This window comes from Papio anubis, chromosome 11 (assembly GCF_008728515.1).
Source record: "Papio anubis isolate 15944 chromosome 11, Panubis1.0, whole genome shotgun sequence".
NCBI classification, from domain to species: domain Eukaryota; kingdom Metazoa; phylum Chordata; class Mammalia; order Primates; family Cercopithecidae; genus Papio; species Papio anubis.
In genome coordinates, this window is record NC_044986.1 from 103,542,529 (window position 1) to 103,568,851 (window position 26,323).

Sequence of the window (26,323 nt, forward strand, 5' to 3'; positions counted from 1 at the left end):
TGAAATGAAAATTTGGCTCTATATTATAAAGATTCTTGCTCTGTGCGTTTTAGGTTCATGTATTTTCTATTTCCAGTTATTAATGGCCATTTACCCCGTACAGTTCTCTCTTCTTGTATAATTAAAGTTTAGAATGATCATTCAAAATCCAATGATACTTTAGTTTGAAACATAACTTTAAACAGAACTCAAACTATAGTTTGAAATCTGTGATTTTCAAAAATTTTTGTCATCTAAAAGATAGTTTTTTTAAAAATCTCACTAAAATAAAATTTCATATAACTTCTGGCTTTACTAAACCTTAAAATACCCAATATTGCTAAACTCCGTATGAATGACAGCATTTATACATGAAATCACGGAACCTAATGAAATAAGCACATATATACATACACAAATGAGTTAATTCCCACTTGAAACAAATAAGCATTTAAATCCTTTTGGTAAACACATTGTTTTGGTTTTGGTTTTGGAGATTCTGCAACGGTTCTTAGTCATTTGGAATTTTTAAGCATAGAAGTAGTAAATAAGTAATATTAAGCAGGAATTTTTTAGGTGTTGCTTTTTAGCTCCTTTTTAGCAGTTCTGGGAAGCAAACAGTGCTACATCTCCTTTGCTCTCGTGGAATTCTGTAATTTCTATACCACAGGTCTCTACTAAAAGGCGGCCTGTGTTTAGAAATTCTAAAAATGAGGGCTCTAAACTTGGTAACTGTCCTGATACGTTTTCCCTTTTTTAATCCCAACCCCGTGGCCAAATCTGTCCTTAGAGATCATTTATATCTTTTATTGAACCCTAGGGAACAAGTAATTCTGTCGAGAGGCTTTTATACACTGAAAGCCTTACGCATGTGTTGGTTATCTTCAGGCTGTGACTCAGCCGAGTGTGCATCTCATTTCTCACCTTCATGTTGTGTCTTAATGACACACAAACTATTTTTGACCATGACCTGTATTATCACACAGTGTGTTTCTTACTGTTGACTTACAGTAGACTTGCTGAGGCCTGTGATACTGTGCTTTAAAAGCCAAAAACTTTTCAAAATGAGGGAGAAATGTCTGTAATAAATGTATTATATATACACAAATGTTTATAATAAATTTTCTTTTTACAACTCATAGCAAGCTAAATGTTCCCAGTGAGTTCACTGCTCCCTAGGAGTGAGTTCACTGTTCCCTAGTATTTTGGTTATATTTTCTGGCTACTAAGATTTCAGCTTGTGGATTTTTGCTTTAGGTCAGCAAAAGAACATGCACTAAATTACCCACTATTATAATGTGCTCACTGAGAAAAACTAACCCATGGAAAATTAAGGTAAGACAAAAGTCAGCAAATTGCTGTCTTTGGCCAGATATGTAAAATCATTACATCTTATTTCATATATTGAATAAATATCATCAATTGCAGATTATTTCTTCAGGAATTTAACCAGTCCAATTTTTATTGTAAGATAGGATCATTTTACTCTCATTTGGGTTTCAGTTTTAAAAAAGATCTTTTCAGTGAGGTTTCTTACTAGGAATAGCTTTTGCAGGTGATCACAGAGGTTTTTCTAGCCAGGAGAATTCACAATTGAGGTTTGCAAAGCAGAGTAGGGAACTAGAGCCACCAAGGCAGGGAGGTCAGCCTCGGGCCGTGTCACCTTTGATGCATCCTGTCTCATGTACCCTGTGTGTTCCCCGTGTGTCCTGTGTAGTGAAATGAAATATTAACCTTGCACTCATGTATGGTATGTTTGTCTGCGGTGCGCAGTAACGAAAGTGTCTTCCAAATTTGAAGGCAGTATGTAGATAATTCATGTGACATGTTTGTAACTAGCAGATAAAACCTAAAAACCAAGGAAATTTTAAATATCGTTTAAATCAAGCTTATCCAACCTGCAGCTCACGGGCTACGTGGGACCAGGGCGGCTTTGAATGAGGCCCAATACAAATCCGTAAACTTTCTTAAAACATGAGTTTTTTTGTGATTTTTTTTTTTTTTTAGGCTCATCAGCTGTCATTAGTGTTCATTGATTTTATGTGTGGCCCAAGACGATTCTTCCAGTGTGGCCCAGGGAAGCCAAAAGATTGGACACCCCAGGTTTAGATTACTGACATCATAAATTGGTTTTTTTTTAATCATCCGGGTGTCAACTAGAAGATATCCTAAGTTTAAAGACCCTATTTTATTAGAAAGTTGGGAAAGAAGAAACAAACATAGCAAGTTGTTATTGCCAGGCACTATGTGCTTTGTGTCATTTGATTTACACACTAACCCTATTACGTAGGTGCAGTATTATTAATTTCGCGTTATATAATTAAGGAAACTGAGGTTTGGGCAGATAAAGCAAGTGGCCCAGAACATCACAGCTAGTATTAAAATGTTAAATATGCCAATATAGTTTTTAAAAGAAAAATCTTGCTCTGGATTGATCAGCGATGAGCTTTTTCTAGATCCATAAGCCATACTTGAGAACGTGACTAGCATGTAACGACGTTTGTGTATAACACACTGTGGCAGGCACCATTTTGGCCTTTTTACATGTGTGAACTCATGCAATCCTCACAACCCTATGTTTGCAGATCCCCTTTTAAAGATGGAAAACCAAACCACAGAGAGGTTAGGTAACTTGCCAGAGTCACATAGCTAATAATTGGAGTTGCAGAGCTACAACCCAGGCAGCCTGAATCCAGTGTGTTCTCATAACCACGGGCTTCATTCTTTCTCCTACATGGAAACCTGAGCCATGCCAAATCGACCTGGGGTCGGGCATCACCCCACATGACAACGAAGGGCTCATTTTATCCGAACGGGAAGCAGGACAGCCAGGCTGCAGGGGAACAGTGTCCCTCTGCTGATGCCTGTGGCTGTGTTTGTGCATTTACACATCACATTAGCGGAGATGAATGCCAGTTGGAATCCAACCCACCACAGCAGATTACCTCATGCAAGAGAGAAAACAGTCCTGCCTGTGCTAGCCTGGCTCTGCGCTGGCCTGTATTGACTCACGGGGCCTCAGCTGGCCAGGGCCTTGGGGCAGCTCTGGGGCCCCCTACTCGGGCAGGAGTCCCAGCTCAGGACTGGACACACGGAGGAGGATGGGGTGGGGAAGAGTAGTTCCCTCCCATACCCTCGACCCCTCCCAGCAAGTACAGAGAGTCGTACAGCAATCGCCCCGCCTTACTTAGAGGCTCTGATCTCCACAAAACTGGCCAGGGCTGAATTCAGAACAAATAAAGACTCGGCCTGCCGCCACTTCAGAAAGGTTGCTGACCGCTGGCTGGAAGCCGGCCTGGGAGAGTCCACAGCTAAGAAGCATTTCTGAGCTGTCTTTAGTTAACCCTGGGGGCTTCCTCCACCCTCTGGCTGTTTCTGCACTGAACTAGAAAAGATATCAAAGACACTCATTAAAGAACCAGACCCAGTGACTACAAGCTTGGAAAACTCGAAGTGCAAATAATCCAGTGTTTAAAAGCAAAGGGTAGAATCTGTTGCTACATTAAGCTGTCGCTGCCCACAGTTAATTTTCTGCTGCTCTGCAGACGTCATCTTTGTAGGCAGTTTTACACCAAGAGTTTATTAAGTTCATTAAATCATAGTATAGTTTTCCACATTTTAAAAAAAAGATGTTTCTAATATGAGCACTGCTCATTATCAGAGGGATATATTGAAATTTCTTTTAAAAAGCTAAGCAGTAAGATTTTCTTGAGAGTGAATCATTGTCAGGTGACTTAACCTTTGTTATCTTTTTGTAGTTGTTGTTTTTGTTTTTGAGATAGAGTCTTCCTATGTCACCCAGGCCGGAGTGCAGTGGCGCAATCATGGCTCTCTGCAACCTTGACCTCCCAGACTCAGGCGATTCTCCTACCTCAGCCTCCCAAGTAGCTGGGATGACAGGCACACGCCACCATGCCTGTCTCATATGTTTCATTACTTTTTTGTAGAGATGGAGTCTCACTATGTTAGCCAGACTGGTCTTGAACTTCTGGACTCCAGTGAACCTCCTGTCTCAGACTCCCAGCATGCTGAGATTGCAGGTGCGAGCTGCCATGCCTAGCCTATCTTGTTCTTAATAAAAACAGTCAGGTTAAACTTTTGTTTTAAAAAAAAAAAAAAGCCTTTCACCCTGTAATAGCCATTTTAAATCCGTGCGCTTTGTTACATGCCCACAGTGATGGTGATGCGGGTGGTGACGGTGATTACAAGCACCACTCACTATTTGAATCTGTCACATGGTTTCTGGTTGAGTTCTCAGCACAACTCTACCTCAGCAGAATGGCTGAAGTTCCCATCTCAGCTCATCACTCCGCAAACTGGGAGACCTTAGCTAAATTACATAATCTCAGTTTCCTTGAATGTAAAATGTGAATAAGAATAATAGTTAAGGTTGTTGCAAAGACTAAAGGTAGATGACAGATGTGAATAAAATGACACACACGAAGTGCTAAGCAGGGTACCTAAGACTGCTGCAAGTGGTAGTGGCGGTGTTTTCCCCCTTCTGCATCTATGGAAACAGGCTGGAGAGGTCCGGGAACCTGGCCCCTGGCCCCTGGCAAGCAAGGGGTGGAACCAGGATTGCAACCTCAGGATTCATGACCCCGAAACCTTCATGCCCCGAGCACTCTGTCTTGCTGCAAGCATTTGGAAGGTTGATATCTATAGACTAGTGTTAGATTCCATGCTGGCAGCTGCCCTGCCGGGACCCGCCTTTGCCTCTTGATCCTTTCAATAAGCCCTTAAGTCTTTTAGCCAATCTGGGTGCCCTTTTTTGAACTTGATCCAATCTAAATACGTCCCTAGTGCCTGTGAAATTCACAAGTCAGCTTAGTCACAGAGTACAGGGTGTCCAGAGTTTTATGAGGCAGGATTATACTTTCCCTGTCACATGAGGTAATTCTGCTGGGGTGAACCTGAAGTGGCATTCATCTTCATTAATGTGACTTGTGTTACAAACACACATCCAGCGTGTAATTTACTGCCTTGTCTGGGGTCTGTCATCTCTGCCTTCAGATTTCTCACATTTATACAAAACCAGAAAAAACACCCTCTACCCTTCTTTTCTTACACATATAAAATGAGTTGTGGAATTGAGGCAGATAATCCTTAACACCCCCACCCACACACCTCCCATCGCCAACACATAATGACACAGAAAAATGCGCAAGGTGTCTGCTTGGAAAATTACGATCCTTCTCCATCTCCTGTTTTTGTGTGTAGGTCTGGCTTCAACCCTTTTTCTAACGTGCTTGCAATTTTCTATTTTGGGCAGTGTTTGTCTTCCCATTGCCCTCTGAGTTTTGTTAAACCTCAGAACCTTGCATTTCATTCTTGGTGAAACTTCATTATGTTTACAGTTCTAATAGGAGAGAAACCTTGTAATCTAGTGTGATGAGCTCAAACATTTAATATTGCGCAGTCTTCACATTCAAGGTTTGTGGGAGTGAGGGGTGCATGTATTGCCTTATTTTAAAATTATTAATGACAGACTTAGGGGGTTAGTCTAGCAGGCGCATCGTAAAATTTTGTGAAGAATGGCATTGCGTTTTCATGTCTTAAAAGACTCAGCTCAGCATAAAAGTGTTTGAAATTATATTATCCTCCCCCGGAATGTTAGTATTTATCTTTACATCTCACGTACACATCCTGCTTTATTTTCTACCTACTTGCTTTCATATCATTCTCCCGTACGAGATTACAAACTCCTTTACAGCAGAAATTGTGGCCATTCATGTTTGTGTCTTTGTACTTGACTCACTCAGTAACTGCTTATTGAATCTAATCTTGACATTTCTGGGCCTTGCTGTACCTGCTTTGTAAGGATAATTCTATTTGGCTTATAAAGATTGTGGTTTTATCTAATTCAAAGTTGCAAAACTGTTAAAACTTTCTCAAAGTTAGTAGCCAAAGTGACTCATTTAGAAATGCATAGTTTATTTACATATGTGTGGGTGTAAATAGGTGTGACTATGTTTACATGCATGTCTATACTTTATAAATAAGAGGGGAAGTGAGCAGTTCGAGCATGTGAAAGGTTCAGGAGATTGACCCAGGGAGCGTTCTTTCGTTGTTCTGAATAAGGAGGGAGGAGGAACAGTGCCGGAGCCAGGAAGGAAAGCATGTTGTTTCCTTGGATTATTTTGTTTTCATTTGGTTCACACCTACGGAAAAGAGGACCCTTCCAGATTCATCAACATACAGGGAAAGGCAGTGCATGACATTGGATTCTTTCTGCTGAAATAAACAAGCTATGGTTAGCTGAAAGGGGTGGGAGATTTGGAGCTCGTACTGAATGCAGGTTGTACAAAGTTAAATAGAATAATCCACAGTTTTGAAACTATATGCCTATATTCTGTTTGCTGCAATACAAGCTACAGTGTTTTCTGCTCATGACCCATGTTTTAATAGTCGCCCATTGCTTTGTGTTGGTTGGTATAAGTGCAGTTTACTTGTTAGCTCACCCTTTTGTTCATTTGTAAAAGGTAGAACTGTCATCTTAATACGTTTATGTTAAGAGAAGACCTTTTTTCTTTGATACTGTCCAAATGAGAAGAGAATTTCCTTCTTGGAGTGGTGAACAGGAAGGCTGGGAAGGGCAGATGGCTAACCTCGGACCACATGTTCTCCGTGGTGCAGAAAGTAGATATGATTATGGATGGGGCTGTTCTGAGACAAGATATGTTATTTGTAATGTGAGCCAAGCAACGGCTACCCAAAGGTGGGAGGAGGGATGGAGTTGTTCCTGGGAAAATATTCCAAGAATACAAATTCTATACCTAGAAGACTTCTTGTAAGAAAGTGAATCTAAGAAAGCAGTCAGGTTCGTTCCTCTGAAAAACATGAAATGTGTTACAAAAAGCCTTATTATATGGAGTCTGCCTGACCCCCACCCCACTGCTCCGGGGAATGTGTCCAGAGGTTGCAGCTCACTGGCGCCCCCCGGTGGTAATCAAGCTTTCTCCTATTTTATTGTTTGGGTAAGACCCCTGTGGTGGTGAACGGGGCAAACCTCAATGTCCAGGGTTGGAAGGTGTTTGTGGTTTTTTTAGGTTTTGTTCAAGCTTCTTTGTCATTCTTTTTCTCATAGGCCAAAGAACTGCCAACTCTGAAAGATAATGATTTCATTAATGAAGGCCAAAAGATTTATATTGATGACAACAACAAGAAGGTCTTCCTGGAAAAACTAAAGAAGGATGTTGAGGTAAGAACAGTCAGTGTAGAGGCCATACTAATTGTATAAATATCAGCCCTGTTGGTTTTTAGGAGCTTTTTAAACCATCTATTTAAATCTGCAATCAAGGCAAAAACCTATATACTCTAAAGTCAGACACGAAAGTGTCTCGTGTTACATGATCTGGTTTAAAGCAAACACATGCCAGTTCAGCAGCCCTCTCATTTAGGCACCAAACACAAGCAAGCACCTGCTGTCATGTGCTGGGAATCCCCGGCCCCAGGCCCCTGTATTCTGTATTGGAATGGCCCATGAAGACTGACCTGCCCACACCAGCCAGTTTGGGAGGGGCCAGGGGAGTACTAGACTCTGTGTCAACCAGCAGAGCATCTCAAAAACAAATGTTCAGTCACTATTAGAGTCTTGGCACTTTCCCCTCTAAAACACATGTCAGTGCTGGTAAACATAGCCTGGATCACTTAATGCTTTCTTATCTCCACCAGTCACCACGAACCATGTCATGAGGCCCCAGTGAGGCCCCTTACACATCGTGGGACTAGCACAGAGGCAGCTTGGGACAGTAGGTCATAGGGGACAGTGGAGAGACATAAAACAGTGTCCAAGGGGCTTTAGTCCATAATGATGGAGTTTTGCTTTAAAACACTGTTCTAAACATTTAAAATGTACCTTTTCCTGTCATTTAGTGTATGATAAAGGCATTGCAGCTTTTCCATTGGATTTGCTCATTTAAGTCTTTTATAAATAAATCCAGGGAAAAAGATTATTTTCTTGGACTTCGTTGAGTTACAAAACAATGCAGTGGGAATTAGAATTTAGGCAGCTACTAATCTAAGGTTTTCTTAGCTGTTGCTTTCTTTCATTTATGTACACTTCCCGGCACACCAGTACAGGGCTGCTACTTAGAGGCTTTGTGGGAAGATTGTCTTCTTCATGTCATTAAACAAAAAAAAAAAAGAAAAGAAAGAAAATGACTAAAGCCAAAGAGAATGACTGTCATACATTTGTATTTCCCATGAAGGCAGAAGCAGTATAATTTCTTTTTACTCTCCTAACAGTTCTTTTTATTACAAGAAACTCAGACTAAGTTATTAATACTTAATATTTTTAGACCATAAATAAGTTTAATAAATTTTTTTACATTATTTTAACCTTTATGGTATACACACTTGGATTAGAACCTATATGTTCGTTATTTGTGAAGGGTATAAGCATCTACTTTTTTGTTGCCATTGTTTTTAGAGACAAGGTCTTGCTGTGTTGGCCAGGCTAGAGTGCAGTGGCATGAGCATAGCTCACTGCAGCCTTGAACTCCCAGCTCAGGCAATCCTCCCACCTCAGCCGCCATAGTAACTGGGACTCCAGGCGTGCACCACAGTGCCTGGCTAATTTTTGAATTTTTTTTTTTTTTGGTAGAAACAGGGTCTCGCTATGTTGCGCAGGCTGGTCTTGAACTCCTGGCCTCAAGCAATCCTCTCACCTCAGCCTCCCAAAGTGCTGGGATTACAGGCATGAGCCACTGTGCTTAGCCTATAAGCATCTACTTCAAACAGAGATACAAGTGTTTGGTTTTCTCTTGTAACATTTTTCTCCAGTCTTTCATTAAGGAATGTTTTGTTTTCCTCAGTTGTCAGTGGTTATTAATAAAATGTATTAGTTAAGCATTTCCCCCTTGCTTTGGGATCTGTTTGATCCAACTGATAAGTGTCCTTAGTAAATATACTCTTTTGGGTTTTTATTGATTAATCAGCAAATCTTTGATACTGACAAGAATATTGTTTTAGCGATTATGGTAAGTAGCCATTAGGCTTATCTGTGACCTATCAAAAATTTTTTTTTTCCGTTGGCAGTATATTACTATGATATTTAGACTCCAGAAATAATGTAACTCAAGCAGTTTAAATTTATAGTTGAATTACAGAAGGATCCTCTTAGCTCTTTTGTTGTCTCTAATAATACCATTGATTAGAGGACTCATAGCCTAATCCCATACATGGCTCAAGCACTTAGCTGTTTCATTGAAATGGAGGCAGGTATAAAACATTCTTTCATTTAAAAATATTCTCAATAGCTGATAAATGCCTTTAGTTTTGAAATTAATGCAGAACCATCATTAAATTTTTAAGCAGGTAATTATGGTGAAGTAGCTTGACATCTGATCTTGATAATGAGGCTAGAATTTAATTGAGTTTCCTTTTTTCTTCAGTTCCATGCTTTCCAATTTAGCTAACTGACCCGCTGGAGTTTCATTACAGTTTTGTTGTTGTTGTTACTGTTTTTCCTTAATGCCTCAATAGGAGATCTGAGTGTATTACAGCTCAAAAAAATCTAGATTTTAGGAAAACTAGTTTTCATATGAGATTCTAGTTGCTGTTTTTCTATCATTGAAGCCCGTTCTATTCCTGTGCCATGCTGGGTACTTGCATCCACATAGCTTTGCACGTAACTAAACACAGGTGAGTCTTTGCGCGCATGCGTACACACACACAAATTGGTGTATGAGGAGTGACAAGCACTTTTTCCTTCTGCCTTGTGTTTTGTCAACTCTGATCACGGCCCTCAAGAATCAACCCTGGTCTCTCCTCTCATTGACTCACATGATGCAAAACTGCTGTCCCTCTGTGGCATCCAGGAGTACCCATCACAGGGCACTTCAGCTGTCCGAGGTTTATAGCCCCCCATCCATGGAGATAGGTAAGAGGGGATAGGGTGGTGGGAGTAGTGGGATGGGCGGCACCATTTATGGAGCACATCAAGCCCAAGTCCTTCCCATGCAGTCAGTGTCACTTGTCATTCTCAAAACAGCCCCTTGACAGTGGTCCTGCCCCTACCCTAGTTTGATGAATGAGAAAGCCGAGCCCAGAGACGGTATGTAATTTGCTGAAAGGCACAAAGCTTCTAAATTCAGACTGGGGCATCAGGCCCTCAGAAGGCACAGTACTTAACTACTTTGACATAAACACAAGTTAAAAATACTCGTGAGAGCACAGTGGAGGCTTTGTTTTCTGATAATTGCTCCAAAGGAGTATTATTATAATTTTAACAAGTGGTAAGATACAACTGTTAAACAGGGTTGACTGGCATTTTAATTCTACTTCACAGATATGTTGGGAGATGGTGATGTGGTAGAACACAGTGTGTTAGTATAAATAAATCAACTGGAAACCATTGTGAGGATAATCTTAGACTCGCAAAGATCTTGAGGAAGATTCTAGCTCAAAGATTTGTCACAGCAAGGAATCAATTATTAAGGAATTAGATGAGAAGGGATATTCTGGAGGGAAAAAAGAGGCAGATCTGAGGTCTAGCAGGTGGTTTGTGAGAAGCTGGAAAGGAAGAAAAGCAGGGGACCTAAAGACTGAAAAATCTTCACACTTTGAAATGTTATGTTCTTAAAAAATAAAGAACAAATATATTGTGTTCTTGCAGTGAGCCGGAAGCTGACCCCACAGTGAAGCCCACACTCCCTTTCTGTCTTCTCTTTCCATCCGCAAGCTTCCAGCCCACAGTTTTCTCTAACAAAAATCTCGGATTTATTGCCACACTTCATTCACTGTACCTCAGATCAGATTTAAAATAAAATTTGAGGCCAGGTGTGGTCGCTCATGCCTGTAATCCCAGCACTTTGGGAGGCTGAGGCAGGAGGATCGATTCAGCCCAGGAGTTTGAGACCAGCCTGGGCAACAGGCTTTTTGTGGAGACCCCATGTCTACAAACAGTTGTAAAAATTAGCCAGATATGGTGGTTCATGCTTGTGGTCCTAGCTACTAGGGAAGCTGAAGCAGGAGGATCCCTTGAGTCCAAGAGTTTGAGGCTTCAGTGAGCCATGATCACACCACTGCACTCCAGCCTGGGTGACAGAACCAGACCCTGTCTCAAAAAGAAATTTAAGATGTGAAGATCAGAGCTCATGAATTAACGGACTTTTCCATATGGTTCTTTTTCCCCCTGGTTCACAAACTGAAACCTGTTTAAATTTGAAATCTTGATATTAAGAAGACTTCTACCATAATCAAAACAACATTGACAGTTATAAATCACAGCTTCCGTTATTTTGTGCAAGGCACCATATTCTTTCTCTCAGCTTCATTATCTTAATTCTTCCCCACCCCCTGTGAGGTGAGTGGCACTGTCCCATTTTAAAGTCAGAATGACTGAAGATCCAGGAGGCAAACTCGTCAAGCGTGGAGCTAGCGAGAGGCCGAATCGGACTTGCTCTTTGCTTCTTGAATGGGCCTCCCTTGTCAGCATGGCCTGTCCTTTTCACCACTGAGCCATACTTGGTTTTTCCCATTTCCACCTCAGTCTCAGAGATTTGAAAACATGAATAATAATCCCAGCACTTTGGAAGGCCAAGGCAGGGGAATCACTTGAGGCCAGGTGTTCAGACCATCCTGGACGACATAGCAAGATCCTGTCTCCACACACACACACACAAAATTAACTGGGCATGGTGGTGCACCTCTGTAATCCAGCTCCTGAGGAGGCTGAGGCGGGAGGATCCCTTGAGCCCAGGAGTTCAAGGCTACAGTGATCTGTGATCACACCACTGTACTCCAGCCTGGGCAACAGAGCAAGATCCCATCTCTTAAACAAAAAGAAAACATGTACAATACCCATTGCGACTGCAATTTCCTCAGTCTTCTTGGGTGCCTTAGAACAGCTTCTTACCTAAAGATACAGTTTTCATCACTGATGGTTTTTGGGTTGTGCTAGGAGTTGACTGCACCTTTATTTCTTCCTCACTGGAAGATGAGAATAAGCAGTCTGACCACAGGCCTGAGGCCCAGGACAATTACTCTGGGCTGCCCAGTGTGGCGAGGAGCCCAGATGGGGTGCCGGGGAGGCTGAGCCCTGAAGGCTCACCATGGTGAGTGCGGCTGGTAAATCCCAGTTGTCCCCTTCCCTCCCTGCCCTTTGGCAAATTAATCGCAGACAGCCCCGACTTCTGTAACTAAAACACACTTGAAGGTCAGCCCGTAGACCTTCCCGTTAAGGGAAGCGTATTAAATGGTCGCCTTGCGCTTCCTTCCGAGAGATGTTGCCTCATGCAGCCTCAGAAAGGTTTTCTGTTGTTGCTTTGTTGTTTGTATTTGCCTTTAGTAGTTATTTCCTGGTGGAAGCAGGTTGGGGACAATTAGGGAGAGCTGGGGGGACAGATAGGGATAAAGTAGCAGGCAGCCTATTCTCTTGTCCAACAAGTGCCGAATACTTTCCTGAGCCCTCTGCCTGCTGGGAGTCGGGAATGCAGTGAAAGCCAAAACTTTAGAGCCCCTTTTGAGAGGCTGCCTTGCTTGGGAAAGAGAGAAGTTTTCAAATACTCCAGCAAAATGAATGTGCAACGAGGCCATGTGCCACTGGGGAGGGAGTGTACGGTGCCCTAAACACCCAGACTCCGGGGCTGTGCTGCTCTGTGTGGTGCCCTGCCGCTAGGCCTGAAGGCACAGGAGGAAGTACCTGCCCACAGGGAAGAAGCCCAGGAAGCGGGCAGAGCAGGGCTCAAGTGGGCTCCAGATGTGAATGGGGCCAAGCTATCCAGGCCTCCTGGACCATGTGACTTTTGTTTGTGCCCCGTGAGAAACGTGGCACTATGGAAATGTCTTAAGCAGAACAGGATGTGATTAGGTTCACATTTTGAAAACTTGTGCCCTTTGCAGAGGACTGGAGGGGAGGTTGAGGCACCAGTCAGCCTTTGCCACTTCACAGGGACCTTCCAAGCACCCAGAGGGAGCAGGGATGGGCAGGAGGGGGGGCCTCTTCCCTGTCACTGCTCAAGCTGAGCAAGGCCTGGCCTGGCTTCAGAGAGGCTTCCAGGTGTAGGGAGGGAGGCCAGGGAAGCCATAGATCCAGGGAGCAGAGCCAGGCACCATGCTAGGCTTAGGAGGGGCAGCGGAGGTGGCGAAGGAGACCCTGGCCTAGTCCTCCAGGAGCCCAGAGGCCTTGGAACAACAGGGCAGGGAGAAGTGGGCCCACCATCAGTGCCCCCACACACACACCCCTCAAGCGTTGGAGAAGACTGGGTACTTACACTGCAGTATTTTCCAAATAGGCTTCTGAAACCCCAGGCCCACAGGGCATTCTGACAGGGACGGGGAAGCGGGTTCCATGATCACAGCAGTGCCAGGCGTGCTGCTGCTGACCGCCTAACCGTCCAGAGACCCACAGCGCCGAGTCACGTGTGGAGGGCCTCCTCTGATGCCAGCTGATTTTAACTCATTACCTTCCTCCTAGGGTTGCGAAAGGAGAGGGGAAAGCTGCTTTCAGGCAGCCTCCAGAAGTAGCTGACACAGAGCAGAGAGTGCGGGCTCAGAACGGGCCCCGAATTCACCCCTCCTTGGATTTGAATCCTTGCACTCTCGTCCAGCTGCTGAGTCTGGCTGCTGTCTCACACGGAGAGCCTGCCCCCTGCCTTGGATCTTGTCACCTGTCTCTATACCCTGGAGTGCCCAGTTCTCTTCCAATCCACAGGCCCATATACAGCGGAGCTGTACCCGAGACCCAGCTCCCTGGCTGGCTTCACTGCGCTGGTGGAGGACTCAAGTGAGCCTTCCACCACTGCAGATTTCTCCCCACAGCCTGGCAGCTGCCGAGATTCTAGAGCAGGATGCTGGAAAGGAATCTGGCAGAGGGAAGTGCAAGTGGAAAGTTGGTTCTCATGTTTACTGTAATGGGGGAGTTTGGGGAAAGGCCAGGGGGATGAGCGGTGGCTTCCTCTCCTCTCTGGGACCCAGAAAGCTGAACGCAGGAGCCCCATGCTGTTTCCACGAGGGGTTTGCCTCTCTTTTTAAACAAACAGGTTTCTCCCACTTTGCTTAAATATTTGAGTGTAAGATTTGTGTAATTTCTATTTTCTGAGCTCGGAACAAATGGGGAAGATGTAGCTGGCCCCGGGGGATTCCTGGTGGGAAGGCTGCAAAGTGGGAGCTCTGGCCAGTTTGCGGGGCTGAGCGGGATGCTGGCTGATGGAGAATTGCAGGCACTGGGAACCAGCTGGAGAGTGGGACAGACCTGTGCCCAGGGGTCGTCTCCTCATCTGTAAGGAATCAGGGCTTCTCATTCAGTTTCGAGACAGAACTCCTTCCCAGCAGGCTGAGGAGAAATGGCTCTGCGGGGCTCAACAAATTGATTTCATTTTTAGCCAGAACTTCAAGACCTGTGATTTTCTCTGCTTGCCCTTTGCATGAGGACATTTGCTTCCTAAATTCTATCAGCGTAGCCCAGAGGCTGCTCAGCCACTCTGCATTCCCTCGTGAGGTGGCGCTGAGTCCTTCCAGAGCCAGGACCGTGAACCTTCTTGGACCCCGAGCCCAAGGTCACAGTGGAACAGGACCCTGTGCAGAGCCAGCCAGCCACGGGGCCAGGGGAGCCAGTTGGGTCCAGCCCACAGACGGGCTGCCACTGTTTTCACTCAGCATAACCGTCCACGTTTTATGGCAATATTGGAACGTTGTGCTGAAGGTCTCAATTCAGAAAAGGGAAACAAAAAGAAATCGTGATCTGAAAAGTCAAAAAAGAACTGGGCAGACAGGAGTAGCCAAACACACAGAGCTGGGTCTTACTCCGACGTTTATGTTCTAGCTGTGGCTGGAGGAGGAGAGGGAGGACAGGAATCCTGGGTGTGTGGGGCCTGGTGGAAAGCACCTTGTTGACCCGGACAGGACTGCATTGCTCACCAGAGGTGGACACAGTGCCTTTGCTTTTACTTATTTGCAACAGCGTAACAATCGCTTTTGCAGCCGCAGAGCGTGCTGAATTCCAAGGTGCTTTCCCGAACCACCACCAGAGACTCCGCTGGAAGCTACTTGGGAGGTGCCTGGGTTTCCCCCTTAGCCTGTCTTAATCGTTGGAAGGAACTTGCTCTCCCTCCCAGTCTCGCTGCATCTCTCACTGGTCATGCTTCCTGCTCTCTGGTGAAACCCAGCCACCCTGTGATAGATCCACGCCTCTCCGCCTCCAGTGTGGCATTCCAGGGAAAATGGCCCGAGCTCTGAGCCAGCCTGAAGTGTGAGGCTCCACTTTAGATAAACAGCCCCGGAGTGTAAGAACATCCGTAAAGGAGGCACCGGGCGCCTCTGCTGGGTTCCCTCTGGAACCCAGAGCCTTCCCTCTGGGTGTCACCCGAGCTTGTCTCCTTTTTTTACACGTTGACTTTTATGTTTAAGGTGTGGCTGACTGACCCTGTCACCTCTGTCCCCAGTTTCTGGCCCAGCTGAAGCTCATGGACTATAGTCTGCTGGTGGGAATTCACGATGTGGAGAGAGCTGAACAGGAGGAAGTGGAGTGTGAGGAGAACGACGGGGAGGAGGAGGGTGAGAGCGACGGCACCCACCCGGTGGGGACCCCCCCAGATAGCCCCGGGAATACACTGAACAGCTCACCACCCCTGGCTCCTGGGGAGTTCGATCCGAACATCGACGTCTATGGAATTAAGTGCCATGAAAGTAAGTTTGATTACTGTGGACCCTTTTTCATGTGAAGTGGTTTGACTTTGGCCTTGTCATCTACCAGGAATCACTACCCCAGTTATGAGGGTGCTGTCCGGCAGCACTCATCCTCCAAACTCCAAAGAAATGGATTTGAGGACAAGAATATGTTAAAGGTAACCGTGATCTCAGTGCTGAAACATAAGGCAATTGGACCTTTGAATTCTGTGATGTTGAGGGAATACAGCAAAACCACAAACTATACTATACATATACAACACACCTGTCCATATGCACATACACACTGGCATACAACACATGTTCATATGCACCCATACACAAACACCAGAAATGCTTTAAAATACTAATACATTTTTGCTTAGTTATCTTTTTTATCTAAGTCAAAAGCATCATGAGTCTAAGGAACACACATGTGGTCCTCTGTGACCCTTAGGTTGTCCTCTTGTCATCACCACCAGCGCGCTCCCTCTCAGGGATGTGAAGGGTGTGTGAAGCTGGGCCGTGTGTGTAGGGTGGGAATCTGATTTGCTGCCTAGACTGGCTCTGCCGTCCTCCCCAGTTGGCAGGCCTGTGGCCTCTTCCCTAGGGTCAGATAAATCTTAATCCACCGTATCCAGGTGATTGGGTGCACCAGTTATTTGAATATTACATCCTACCTTAGCAACTTATCCATGACAAAACCAAAATATTTTTGTGATAGGATAAAAACAGTTTGTTTTTTGAATAATAAAAACTGTGGCTCATCAGTTTTTTCTTAATCTCAAATGGCATATCAGCTGAGGATGTGAGTTCTGTTTTGTTCTGTTTCTGTTTTGCTCACCAAAATGTTTTCAACACAGAAAATTAGATAGTCAAATGTACTTTTCTTACTGTTCATATTTTTGGAAATGGATAGAAAATAGACATTGTAGCTGGGCACAGTGGCTCACACCTGTAATCCCAGCACTCTGGGAGGTCGCGGCAGGCAGATCACCTGAGGTCAGGAGTTTGAGACCAGCCTGACCTACATGGAGAAACCCTGTCTCTACTAAAAATACGAAATTAGCCGGACATAGTGGTGCATGCCTGTAATCCCAGCTACTCGGGAGGCTGAGGCAGGAGAATCACTTGAACTCAGGAGGCAGAGGTTGCTGTGAGCCGAGATCGTGCCATTACACTCCAGCCTGGGCAACAAGAGCAAAACTCTGTCTCAAAAAAAGAAAAGAGACATTGGAATAGATGTATGCCTTTATCCAGTTCTGATACTATATCCAATGAGAATTATGAACAGTACATCAAATGGTAGAAAAGCATTAATGCACATAATTAGTTCTACTTGTTTTATAGGGTATTTTTAAATAGCATATTTCTTCACACCAAAGCAATACACAATCATTAAAGAAAATGCAAATTAATAATAAAAAAAGACTCCCTTCCACCGTTGGCTCTCCACTGTTGCTATGATGTTTTTAGTTGTTATTGTTTTTAAATTGGAGGGGGACTGGGTCAGAGAGGCAAGCTGTCTGTTTAGTCAGGATATGCAGGAGTGGTATGGAGTTTGTCTGTGGACTCCTTCTATCCGCCTTCCGCTGAATCCCCTCCTTCCAGCCTCACTTCTCCCTCCCTCCCTCAGCAGCGATGCTGGCCCTGGTGGTGTCACATGTCCCACAGTCATTGCTCTCCTGTCTCTGCAGACTCGCCTAGGAAGGAGGTGTACTTCATGGCAATTATTGACATCCTTACTCATTATGATGCAAAAAAGAAAGCTGCCCATGCTGCAAAAACCGTTAAACATGGCGTGAGTATCTCCATTTTGTTTCCTCGCCTCCCTCTCCTGGCTCCTCTGTGTGGCCTGTAACTCAGGGATCACTCCTTTCTGCCACTGAGCTGCTTTCTACTGAGCCATTCAAAGCCCTTTAGTGACACTTGTTCCCTGGGGGCAAATCATGTTCTGAGCATAAGACGCAGAACCCGCAAATGCTCACTGCTCACCCCTGCTCTTACCACAGCTCCCTGTGGCTTGCAGTCAGTCACTTAAACATGAACATCTCTTCTTTTTACACATGGGGGACACTGACAGGCATGCGCATCACTAGGATGTCATACAAATTATTTTTTGTTTGAAAAATGTTCCAGAGACAAAAGTGCGCAAGAATATAATGCAGTGTTTTAATATGAAATGTTCAAAACTAAAGCATGATTGTCTGCTTAAGATACTTCCAAAATATACAGGATTCTATTTTTCTCACAGTGAGTTGTATTTTTCCACTACAGAAATCTTTTGAGTGCAAGATCAAAGTTGCATAATATTACTCACCTTTAATGTGCTTGATGGGAATTTTCACTGCTCTAGCCATATGTTAAGCTATTGAATCCCCCATGAGAAGCCTATGAAAGAGATACTAGTGTACCTGCTTTTGTCAGTTGGAGAAACTGAGGAAGACAGCTTCAGGAGTAACTTGCCAGGGCCTCATACTAGGAAATGGTAGGGATGGGATTCCTCCCGAGGACCAGCCCCCCCTGCTCTTATGTTCATGCTCATCCCCTTGCCTTGCCTGCAGACCCCTCCTGCCTGGCCGAACTTTACAGCTCGCCGAGTTCATGCTTGTATTGCAGGATGCCATCTTTGTTTTGCAGAGGTCCTGAAAGCCATAGAGCCCACCCCACACAGATGAATGTATGCCCTGGTTTGTTGGCCCTGGAAGGAGAGGTGCTTCCCACAGACTGTGTAGAGCTAACCAAGATTCGCCAGAACCAAAAACTCACTTGAAACCTCTTCTTTTCTATTTTAAAATAGAAATCAGCCTAACACTGTATTCTATTTGCCAAAGAAGTATTTCAGTCACCTTGTCAATAGCTATGGTATTCCTGCTGTATGCAGAGCACAGACCAGGACCTCACCGCCCCTGAGCATGTCAGTAAGCAAGGGTGCCTGGTGGCTTCCACCCAACAGAAACTTTTGAGTACCCTTTTTAAACAAATGTCTGTACCAGGTGCACTACCCCATTCCCTCATTCTGAGGCCAGTTCAGGAGGCTGAGGGAAGGGTCTTCAGAAGGTGGAGTGTATCCTAGCCAATATGGTTCCACATTCATCCCCCTATAAGCCACCAGTTTGCCTCCATAGTGTGACACATGGCATAAAATCACAGGTAGTTTACAAGAAGAAAATATTACTCTCAGCAAAGGAACGCTGTGTTAAGCTGCTGTTGGGGACCATTCCCTGCCTTGGAGCCTGGGCTCCTCCATGCAGCCCAGGCCTGGAAATATTACAAGTTCCCCCGTGAACATGGGTGTCTGAAAACAGCACCTGCTCACTTAGCAAAACTCTGATCTTGCCCTTTGCAGCCCAGGAAACTGGCCAGTGGCTCCCTTGAGTGTGCTGGCCTGCACCTTGCATCTCATAATGGAAAAATCCCCCACTGGGCTTCTGCAAGGGGCCAGGCTTGCTGGCTCTCTGCAGGGGGAACAGTGGCACCCCTGTGTGCTGCTGCAGAGGGAAGCCATCACCTGGTTATGGTGCAGGGAATGGGCTGGGGGCGGCTGTCCCGGAACCTGTGGCTGCTGCGGTTGCCCCTCATGTTTGAGCACTGAGCTGGACGCCTCTGTCCGAAACCAAGGGGGTCCTGGAGAAATAATGCGGCTTTAAGTCATTGTCATTAAGGTTTCCCTTTCGCCAAATGTTGATGTCATTCTCAAGGTGGCTCCCGTCTGCCTTCCTGAAAAGTATAAGTATCGTTTCCGTGGCTTCTGGACAATTCCACTGTTTGATAGTAGCATCCCAAACGTGGCCCATTTGATTTTTTTGTGAGTTGCAACAGCCCCGGTGTGTGTGGTAGCATCTGGTGCTCCTGTCGCCCTTTGTCTCATTTGCAAACACAGATTCCTAAGAACCTTGATTATTCAACCGCAAGCGCCAAGATATTTTGAGTGATGTTTTTCAGAGCAGAGACTGCATGGGTTTGAAACTTACTTGCTGTATATTCAGCTGCCGTTGGAAATAGCTGTAGATATTGAGTAATAATTTGGAGAAATCAAATATTATATCAGTATTTCCTTTTTTAAAAACTACCCAGGCTGGCGCGGAGATCTCCACCGTGAACCCAGAACAGTATTCAAAGCGCTTTTTGGACTTTATTGGCCACATCTTGACGTAACCTCCTGCGCTGCCTCGGACGGACATGAACATGAGATGGACAGAGGTGGCTTCAGTGTAAGAAAAATGAAAACCAAACTCAGTGAAGTACTCATCTTGCAGGAAGCAAACCTCCTTGTTTACATCTTCAGGCCAAGATGACTGATTTGGGGGCTACTCGCTTTACAGCTACCTGATTTTCCCAGCATCGTTCTAGCTATTTCTGACTTTGTGTATATGTGTGGGGGGGATGTGAGTGTGTGCGCATTTTAAAAGTCATAAATTAAAACAGATCCACTTTGGTCAGAATGTGTCCCAACAAAGACCCTTTGATTCCAGCTATGGCCGAATGAATGAGTGAACAAGTGAACACACGTGTTGGGGAGGGGAGAAGGAAGTGCATGTCAGGCACCCGTGTTGGCATCACGCGACAAACTGTGGATCAGGTTTTTGTTTTTTTTTTTTTGAGTTGAAAGATGTGAGACAGTATTCAGAATAATGAAGATAATAATGATTATTATAATAATGATGATGATTCCAAGGAAAAAACCTACAGCGAATGTTCCACTTCTACCCCGCACGCAAACACTCCCTAACACTGGTAACCTGAGCCCCCAGCACTGGACGGAAGAATGCTGGCGTCTCCGTGTGTACTGGTTCAGGGTTCTGGCCCCAGCCTTGTCAGGACCCCCTGGTGTTCAGAGCCCCCACCCCTCCAACAAGCAGCTGATGCCCCAGTGATTCTCTATACATTTTTCACCTCGGCCAATATGTCCAGGAAAACTGCTTACTTCTCTTTTCTTGCCTGGAGCATTCATTGTTACACCCTTACTTTGCCATATAGGAATTAATGCTACAAAATAAAAGTAAAGCTTACCTGAAAAGTGCATAGTTTGGGGCAATGGTATCTACATCTCCCACTGTGGGAAAACCAGCAAAGCATCAAAACTCTGAATTCTCCGTTACCGAATGCAGATCTGAATTATAAGATGTTTATGTTTGACTATTGTTTCAACAGTGGGATTTTGTTATGAATTATCCCTTTAACTGAAACCCTCAGTTTTACTGTTTACATTATTAGGAAAACAGGGATATCTTTTGAATCTAAAAATTTGATGTACAGCGTGTGATTTTTGAAGTTTACATGTAAAGTCACTTAACAGTGTAGGTGAAATAATGTTTGTCATATTTTGAGACATCCTGCAGTCATGTTTTTATGTGAGTGTTTTATTCAAAGTACACGGTAGATAGTCTTTCACAATAAAAGGAAAAGGTTTTTTTTTTTCCCTCCAAATGTACATTTATCAACCTAATGATTTTTTTAAAAAGAGATTTCACCCCAGTCTGGTTTATGTAAGTTCATTGCCCTAAACTGTGCTGTTTTTAATCAAGTTATAGATTTCCAACCTAGATCATGTATCTACCAACTCTCCTGCATTTTCCAAAAGGCGTTGAGCTTCAATATTAATCTTGCTTAGAGTAGGTTATCCACTTATATGCTGCGCTACGGCCGTGCCTTTGAAACTCCTTGTTTAAAACATGATATGATTTTTGTGGGCAGTTTCAGAAAAGAAAAAAAAAAAAAATCTACCCTTTAATTCTTACTTGCAACTCAACACATCTCCCTGCCGCACTGCCTTTTCCGGGAACTTTACTTCAGGCTCTCCGGATTGCAGCTGTGCCCAGTGTATGTGGATCTAGTTCACAGTCTTTGGAAGCCAGCGGTCATGCCCTCCCTGTACCGTCTACTGATTCTACATAGATTTGTTATCCTCAGCAGACAATGTTAACACCACTGTAACATAGTGTACAAATTCGTATTTTATGTATTTAAAGTAATCCATACTGTGATTTGGTTTTTCCCTGCACCGTTCATTCTGGCATCAGACGAGTTTTTGTGTTCTGAAGTCCTGTTGTGGTTGACCCGAGACTACAGCCGTGAGACCCTGAAGTAAAGATAAGGTACACATACATTATTGGAGTAACTATTTCCTTGGGGCCAATCTGTATATGCTTTTAGAAGTTTACAGAATGCTTTTATTTTTGTCTATAACAGTCTCATTTATTTCTGTTGATAAACTATTTGGACAGAGTGAGGACGTTTGCCCTGTTATCTCCTAGTGCTAACAATACACTCCAGTCATGAGCCGGGCTTTACAAATAAAGCACTTTTGATGACTCACAAGATGAATCCTTTGTTCCTCTGTCCCAATTGTGTCTGTCTGTTCCAAACACATTTTAAATACTTGGTCCTGACAGTGTCTTTAGCTAATCCTTGAGAAAATAAAAATGGAATTGTATCTTTTTAGTTTCTAGAGCCTTGCCTTCCGTTTGGGAATTGCCAGTAATAACAGAGTTTCACAACACAATTGACTTTGCTGCAAGATGAACAAGTAGAGGAAAAGAATCTCTTCCATGATATCCTATAAAGTCATATGTTTTGTTTTTAGGTTTCATACACCTTAGTTCTATGTGTGTCAGCATTTTTTTGAAACTTCCTTGGGATACCATTGATGGATAGGAGACTTACGGCATTCCACTTGGTGCCAGGTTCACACAGACAGTTTGTCTACAGCACTTGCTTTGATAACTCATTTTTCTTCTAATGCAACTGATGCCAACCCCCGGGCCATGGACCGGTACCAGTCCACGGCCTGTTAGAAACCTGACTGCACAGCAGGAGGTGAAGCTGGCCCGCATTACCGCCTGTGTTCCACCTCTTTCAGATTAGCAGCAGCATTAGATTCTCATAGGAGCGCTGAACCCTATTGTGAACAGCACATGCGAGGAATCTAGGTTGAGCACTCCTTATGTGAATCTAACTAATGTCTGATGACCTGAGGTGGAACAGTTTCTTTCCAAAACCATCTCCCCAGCCCCCTGCCAGTCCATGGAAAAACTCTCTTCCACAAAACCAGCCCCTAGCGCCAAAAAGATTGGGGAACACTGTATTGGAGAATAATTTGAGCATAATGCACTTTTCACATTGCTTGTGTGCCCTTTGGTCTGCAAGGAACATTAGGTGAACTGAACTGAGCTGTGTAGGGAAACACAACACACCCACACTTCAGGTATCTCCAGCATCTCACTTCACTGCACGTGATTTGTTACACTCATTCGTATCTGGAGTTATACATTTCCACCTGACATCAGATCACCTGTCTCCTCTTTACAATAACCCAAGAGCCACCATCCTTCTGATGCCCACAACCACAGGTATGCCTTACATCCTTTTCAAGGTAACTTGCCCTATTTTAGTATTTTATATATTTCCTGACCAGTTAGCATTTTTATAATTGTGCTGCTGTTTTTATTAGATTTCTTTCTCTTTTCAGTGTGTGACTCATTACATTTTGGGATGTTGTGGTCCTAGTCTCATTTTTCCCAGAAGTTCTGTGATTTCCATTGTGCAGCTTTGCCTAACCGTGATTTCTAGGAACATACATGTGGCATTATTGTAGAATTGACTGGTCAGCAGGGAGCTTTAATTCAATGTTCTTTGTGGACTGTTTGCATGTGGACATTGATTTTCCCTTCATTTTGGTTAAGTTCCAGATTAGAATCCACAATAGTTCCAGAAGGTTATTTCTAATTCATAGAAGGGCAAAAGTTGGTATGAAGCATTAATCCTGAGTGCAACACTTTTAAAAACAGTGGTTAAGAGTTAAGTGCAAGAGATTACAAACTATATGTTGTGAAATGGTGATGTATATAGTGTGCAAATGCACTCAGGCCGAGAGGCTGAACATAGACTCAGGACCGCTGTGCACAACCTTTCTTGGAATTTTTAAATAGCACAAAGTCAGCGATTGTAGTGACTATTGTACATGTGCATCTTTCCTTGAGTTCTGAAAATAACTGTCCCCCATTCCTTCCTATAATATAGATATATTAAAAGCATAAAAATAAAAATTAATATAGATTGCTGTGTTGAAAACAGAGAAGTCCTTCTTCCTAAAGGGCAGAAACTCTGCCTTGTCTTTTGAATTCCTATGCTAGGCTGGGCACACTGGCTCACACCTGTCGGGGGAATCACTTGAGGCCAGGAGTTTGAGACCAACCTGGGCAACCTAGAGAGACCCTGTTGCTAAAAAAAAATAAGAATTAAAACTTTAAAAAATTAGCCAAGTGTGGTGGTGCATACCTGTAGTTCCAGCTACTCAGGAGGCTGAGGCAGGAGGATCTAATTGAGCCTAGGAGTTTGAGGCTGCAGTGAGCTATGATCACACCACTGCACTCCAGCCTGGGTGAACTTGTCTCAAAAATAGATAGATAGATAGATAGATAGATAGATAGATAGATAGATAGATAGATAGATAGATAGATAAGATAGATTAGATAGATAGATAGATGATAGATAGATAGATAGATAATAGATAGATAAGATAGATTAGATAGATGATAGATAGATAGATAATAGATAGATAGATAGATAGATAGATAGATAGATAGATAGATAGATAGATAGGAATTCTCTATCTTATCTATCTAATAGAGTCACCTGCATCGCCTCACGGAGCCTCTGGCCAGCCTGCCTTCACTCCATGTTTTCATTATTCTGAGCTGGTATCTTTAGAAACAGTTAGCACATTGAAGGGGCACTCATAGTAAAGTAGCCCAGAAGATCAATGAAGTGACCCGGGAAAATTACAGTTGTTAATTTAATCTAGAGTGGTCACTGAAAATTATTTCATAGGCCGGGCTTGGTGGCTCTCGCCTGTAATCCCAGCACTTTGGGAGGCCGAGGTGGGTGGATCACGTGAGGTCAGGAGTTTGAGACCAGCCTGGCCAACATGGCAAAACCCTGTCTCTACTAAAAAATACAAAAATTAGCTGGGCACGGTGGCAGGCACCTGTAATCCCAGCTATTCGGGAGGCTGAGGCAGAATAGCTTGAACCTGGGAGACAGAGGTTGCAGTGAGCCGAGATTGCGCCATTGTACTCCAGCCTAGGAAACAGAGCAAGACACTGTCTCAGAAAAAGAAAAGAAAAAGAAAATTATTTCATAAAAGAAATTCCTGAGGAGTAAAGTACCTCTTTTTCTCAACTGAATGCCCTTCAGAATTTTGTCCTAGTTCTGCTTTTGCAGTTCTGTGAAAATCCTGCCAAAGGGCAATTAAATGCCCTAATCTGTGATTGTCTCACTCTTAAACACTGTTTAATTTCATAAGAGAGGGGACAAAAGATTACAATTTTCCAGAATCTACTGCAATAGATCTTTGTTTTTTATAGAATGTTTTGTAGAACTTGTTGCTGGAAGAGATGTTACAGATGAGGAAACCTTGGCCCAGAGAAGCTAAGTGACTTCCTTCAAGGTCAGACAGTGGTCAGTGACAAAGCCAAGCTTAGAACTCAGCTCTCTGCCCCAGCTTTCAAGAGTGGAAGTTGAATACATGCGCTATGGACCTGGGACCTCACCATTTCCCTAATGATGATTAATCTGTATTATCCCATTTTCCTAATTCTTTCTCTTACTCCAACAGTTTTTTGGGTTTTCAACTGTCTCTTGATTTTTTAAATCAAGGAGTCTCACTGGAGAATATAAAATATTTGTAGGCCTATTGAATGGCAGTCTGTGGACATGGAACTTGAAAATCTGTCATGAATAGACTTCCTGGGTGCTTCCAAATGGCCAGATTTAGAAAACCACTGTCTTAAGTAGTGAAGCTCTCCCAATGATGACTAAGGGTTTTTTGTTTTGTTTTGTTTTGTTTTGAGATGGGCATTCGCTCTTGCCCAGGCTGGAGTGCAGTGGCCTGAACATCGTGGCCTGCATCATTGAACTCCTGGGCTCAAGTGATCCTCCCTCCTCAGCCTTTGGAGTAGCTAGGACTACAGGAGCATGCCACCATGCCCAGCTAAGTTTTTAAAATTTTTTTGTAGATATGGAGTCTCGCTACATCCCCCGTCCCTGTCTCCCTCCCACTCTGTCTCCCCCTTTTTCTATAGTCTCTCCTAATATATGAACAAGTTAACTTCTCATTGATTAGAGCAGTAGTTAGAAAATTATAGTCATATGGCCAAATCTAACCCAGAACATGATTTTTGTCGTAAATAAGGTTTTATTGAAGCACAGCCACACCCATTGATTTAATGTTTTCTATGGCTGCTTTCAAGCCAGTGACAGACATCATGGCCCACAAAACATTTACCATCCAGCCCTTTACAGCAAAGGATTACTGACCCCTGAAACAGCCTCATTTTAGTATTACAGTCTAATTTCTGCAAAGCCATGGGCTTGAGCTACAGTTCCTTCACGTTTTTCCTTAGCTGTGATATAAAACAAAGTTTGAGAAACATTTCAAGATGTGCCAACAAAATCGAATATTAAAAACTTAGTGGGATCTGGCAAGATGGCCAAATAGGAACAGCTCCGACCTGCAGCTCCTAGCAAGACCAATGCAGAAGGCAATGATTTCTGCATTTCCAACTGAGGTACCCAGTTCATCTCATTGAGACTGGTGAGGCAATGGGTGCAGCCCATGGACGGTGAACAGAAGCAGGGTGAGGCATCGCCTCACCCAGGAAGTGCAAGGAGCTGGGGGAACTCCCTCCTCCAGCCAAAAAAAGCCATGAGGGACTGTGCTACCCAGCCTGGA

General features: G+C 43.9%; 1 protein-coding gene across 8 annotated transcripts in view; it reads left to right on the forward strand.

Annotated features, from left to right (window-relative positions):
• The window catches only part of PIP4K2A (phosphatidylinositol-5-phosphate 4-kinase type 2 alpha), a 177,498-nt gene extending 155,474 nt beyond the window's left edge, over positions 1–22,024 (forward strand). For 6 of the 8 annotated variants that reach the window (XM_003903459.3, XM_021943110.2, XM_021943112.2 and 3 more), the window contains 4 exons: positions 7,067–7,180; positions 15,366–15,609; positions 17,286–17,389; positions 19,666–22,024. In XM_003903459.3, coding sequence (XP_003903508.2) covers positions 7,067–7,180; positions 15,366–15,609; positions 17,286–17,389; positions 19,666–19,746 — 543 coding nt within the window. In that variant the 3' untranslated portion in view covers positions 19,747–22,024. Of the gene's footprint in view, positions 1–7,066; positions 7,181–9,732; positions 9,863–13,399; positions 13,709–15,365; positions 15,610–17,285; positions 17,390–19,665 lie in introns of those variants that run through there. The other 2 variants (XR_002524201.2, XM_021943114.2) reach the window with 2 other exon arrangements.
• Positions 22,025–26,323: the final 4,299 nt, after the last annotated feature.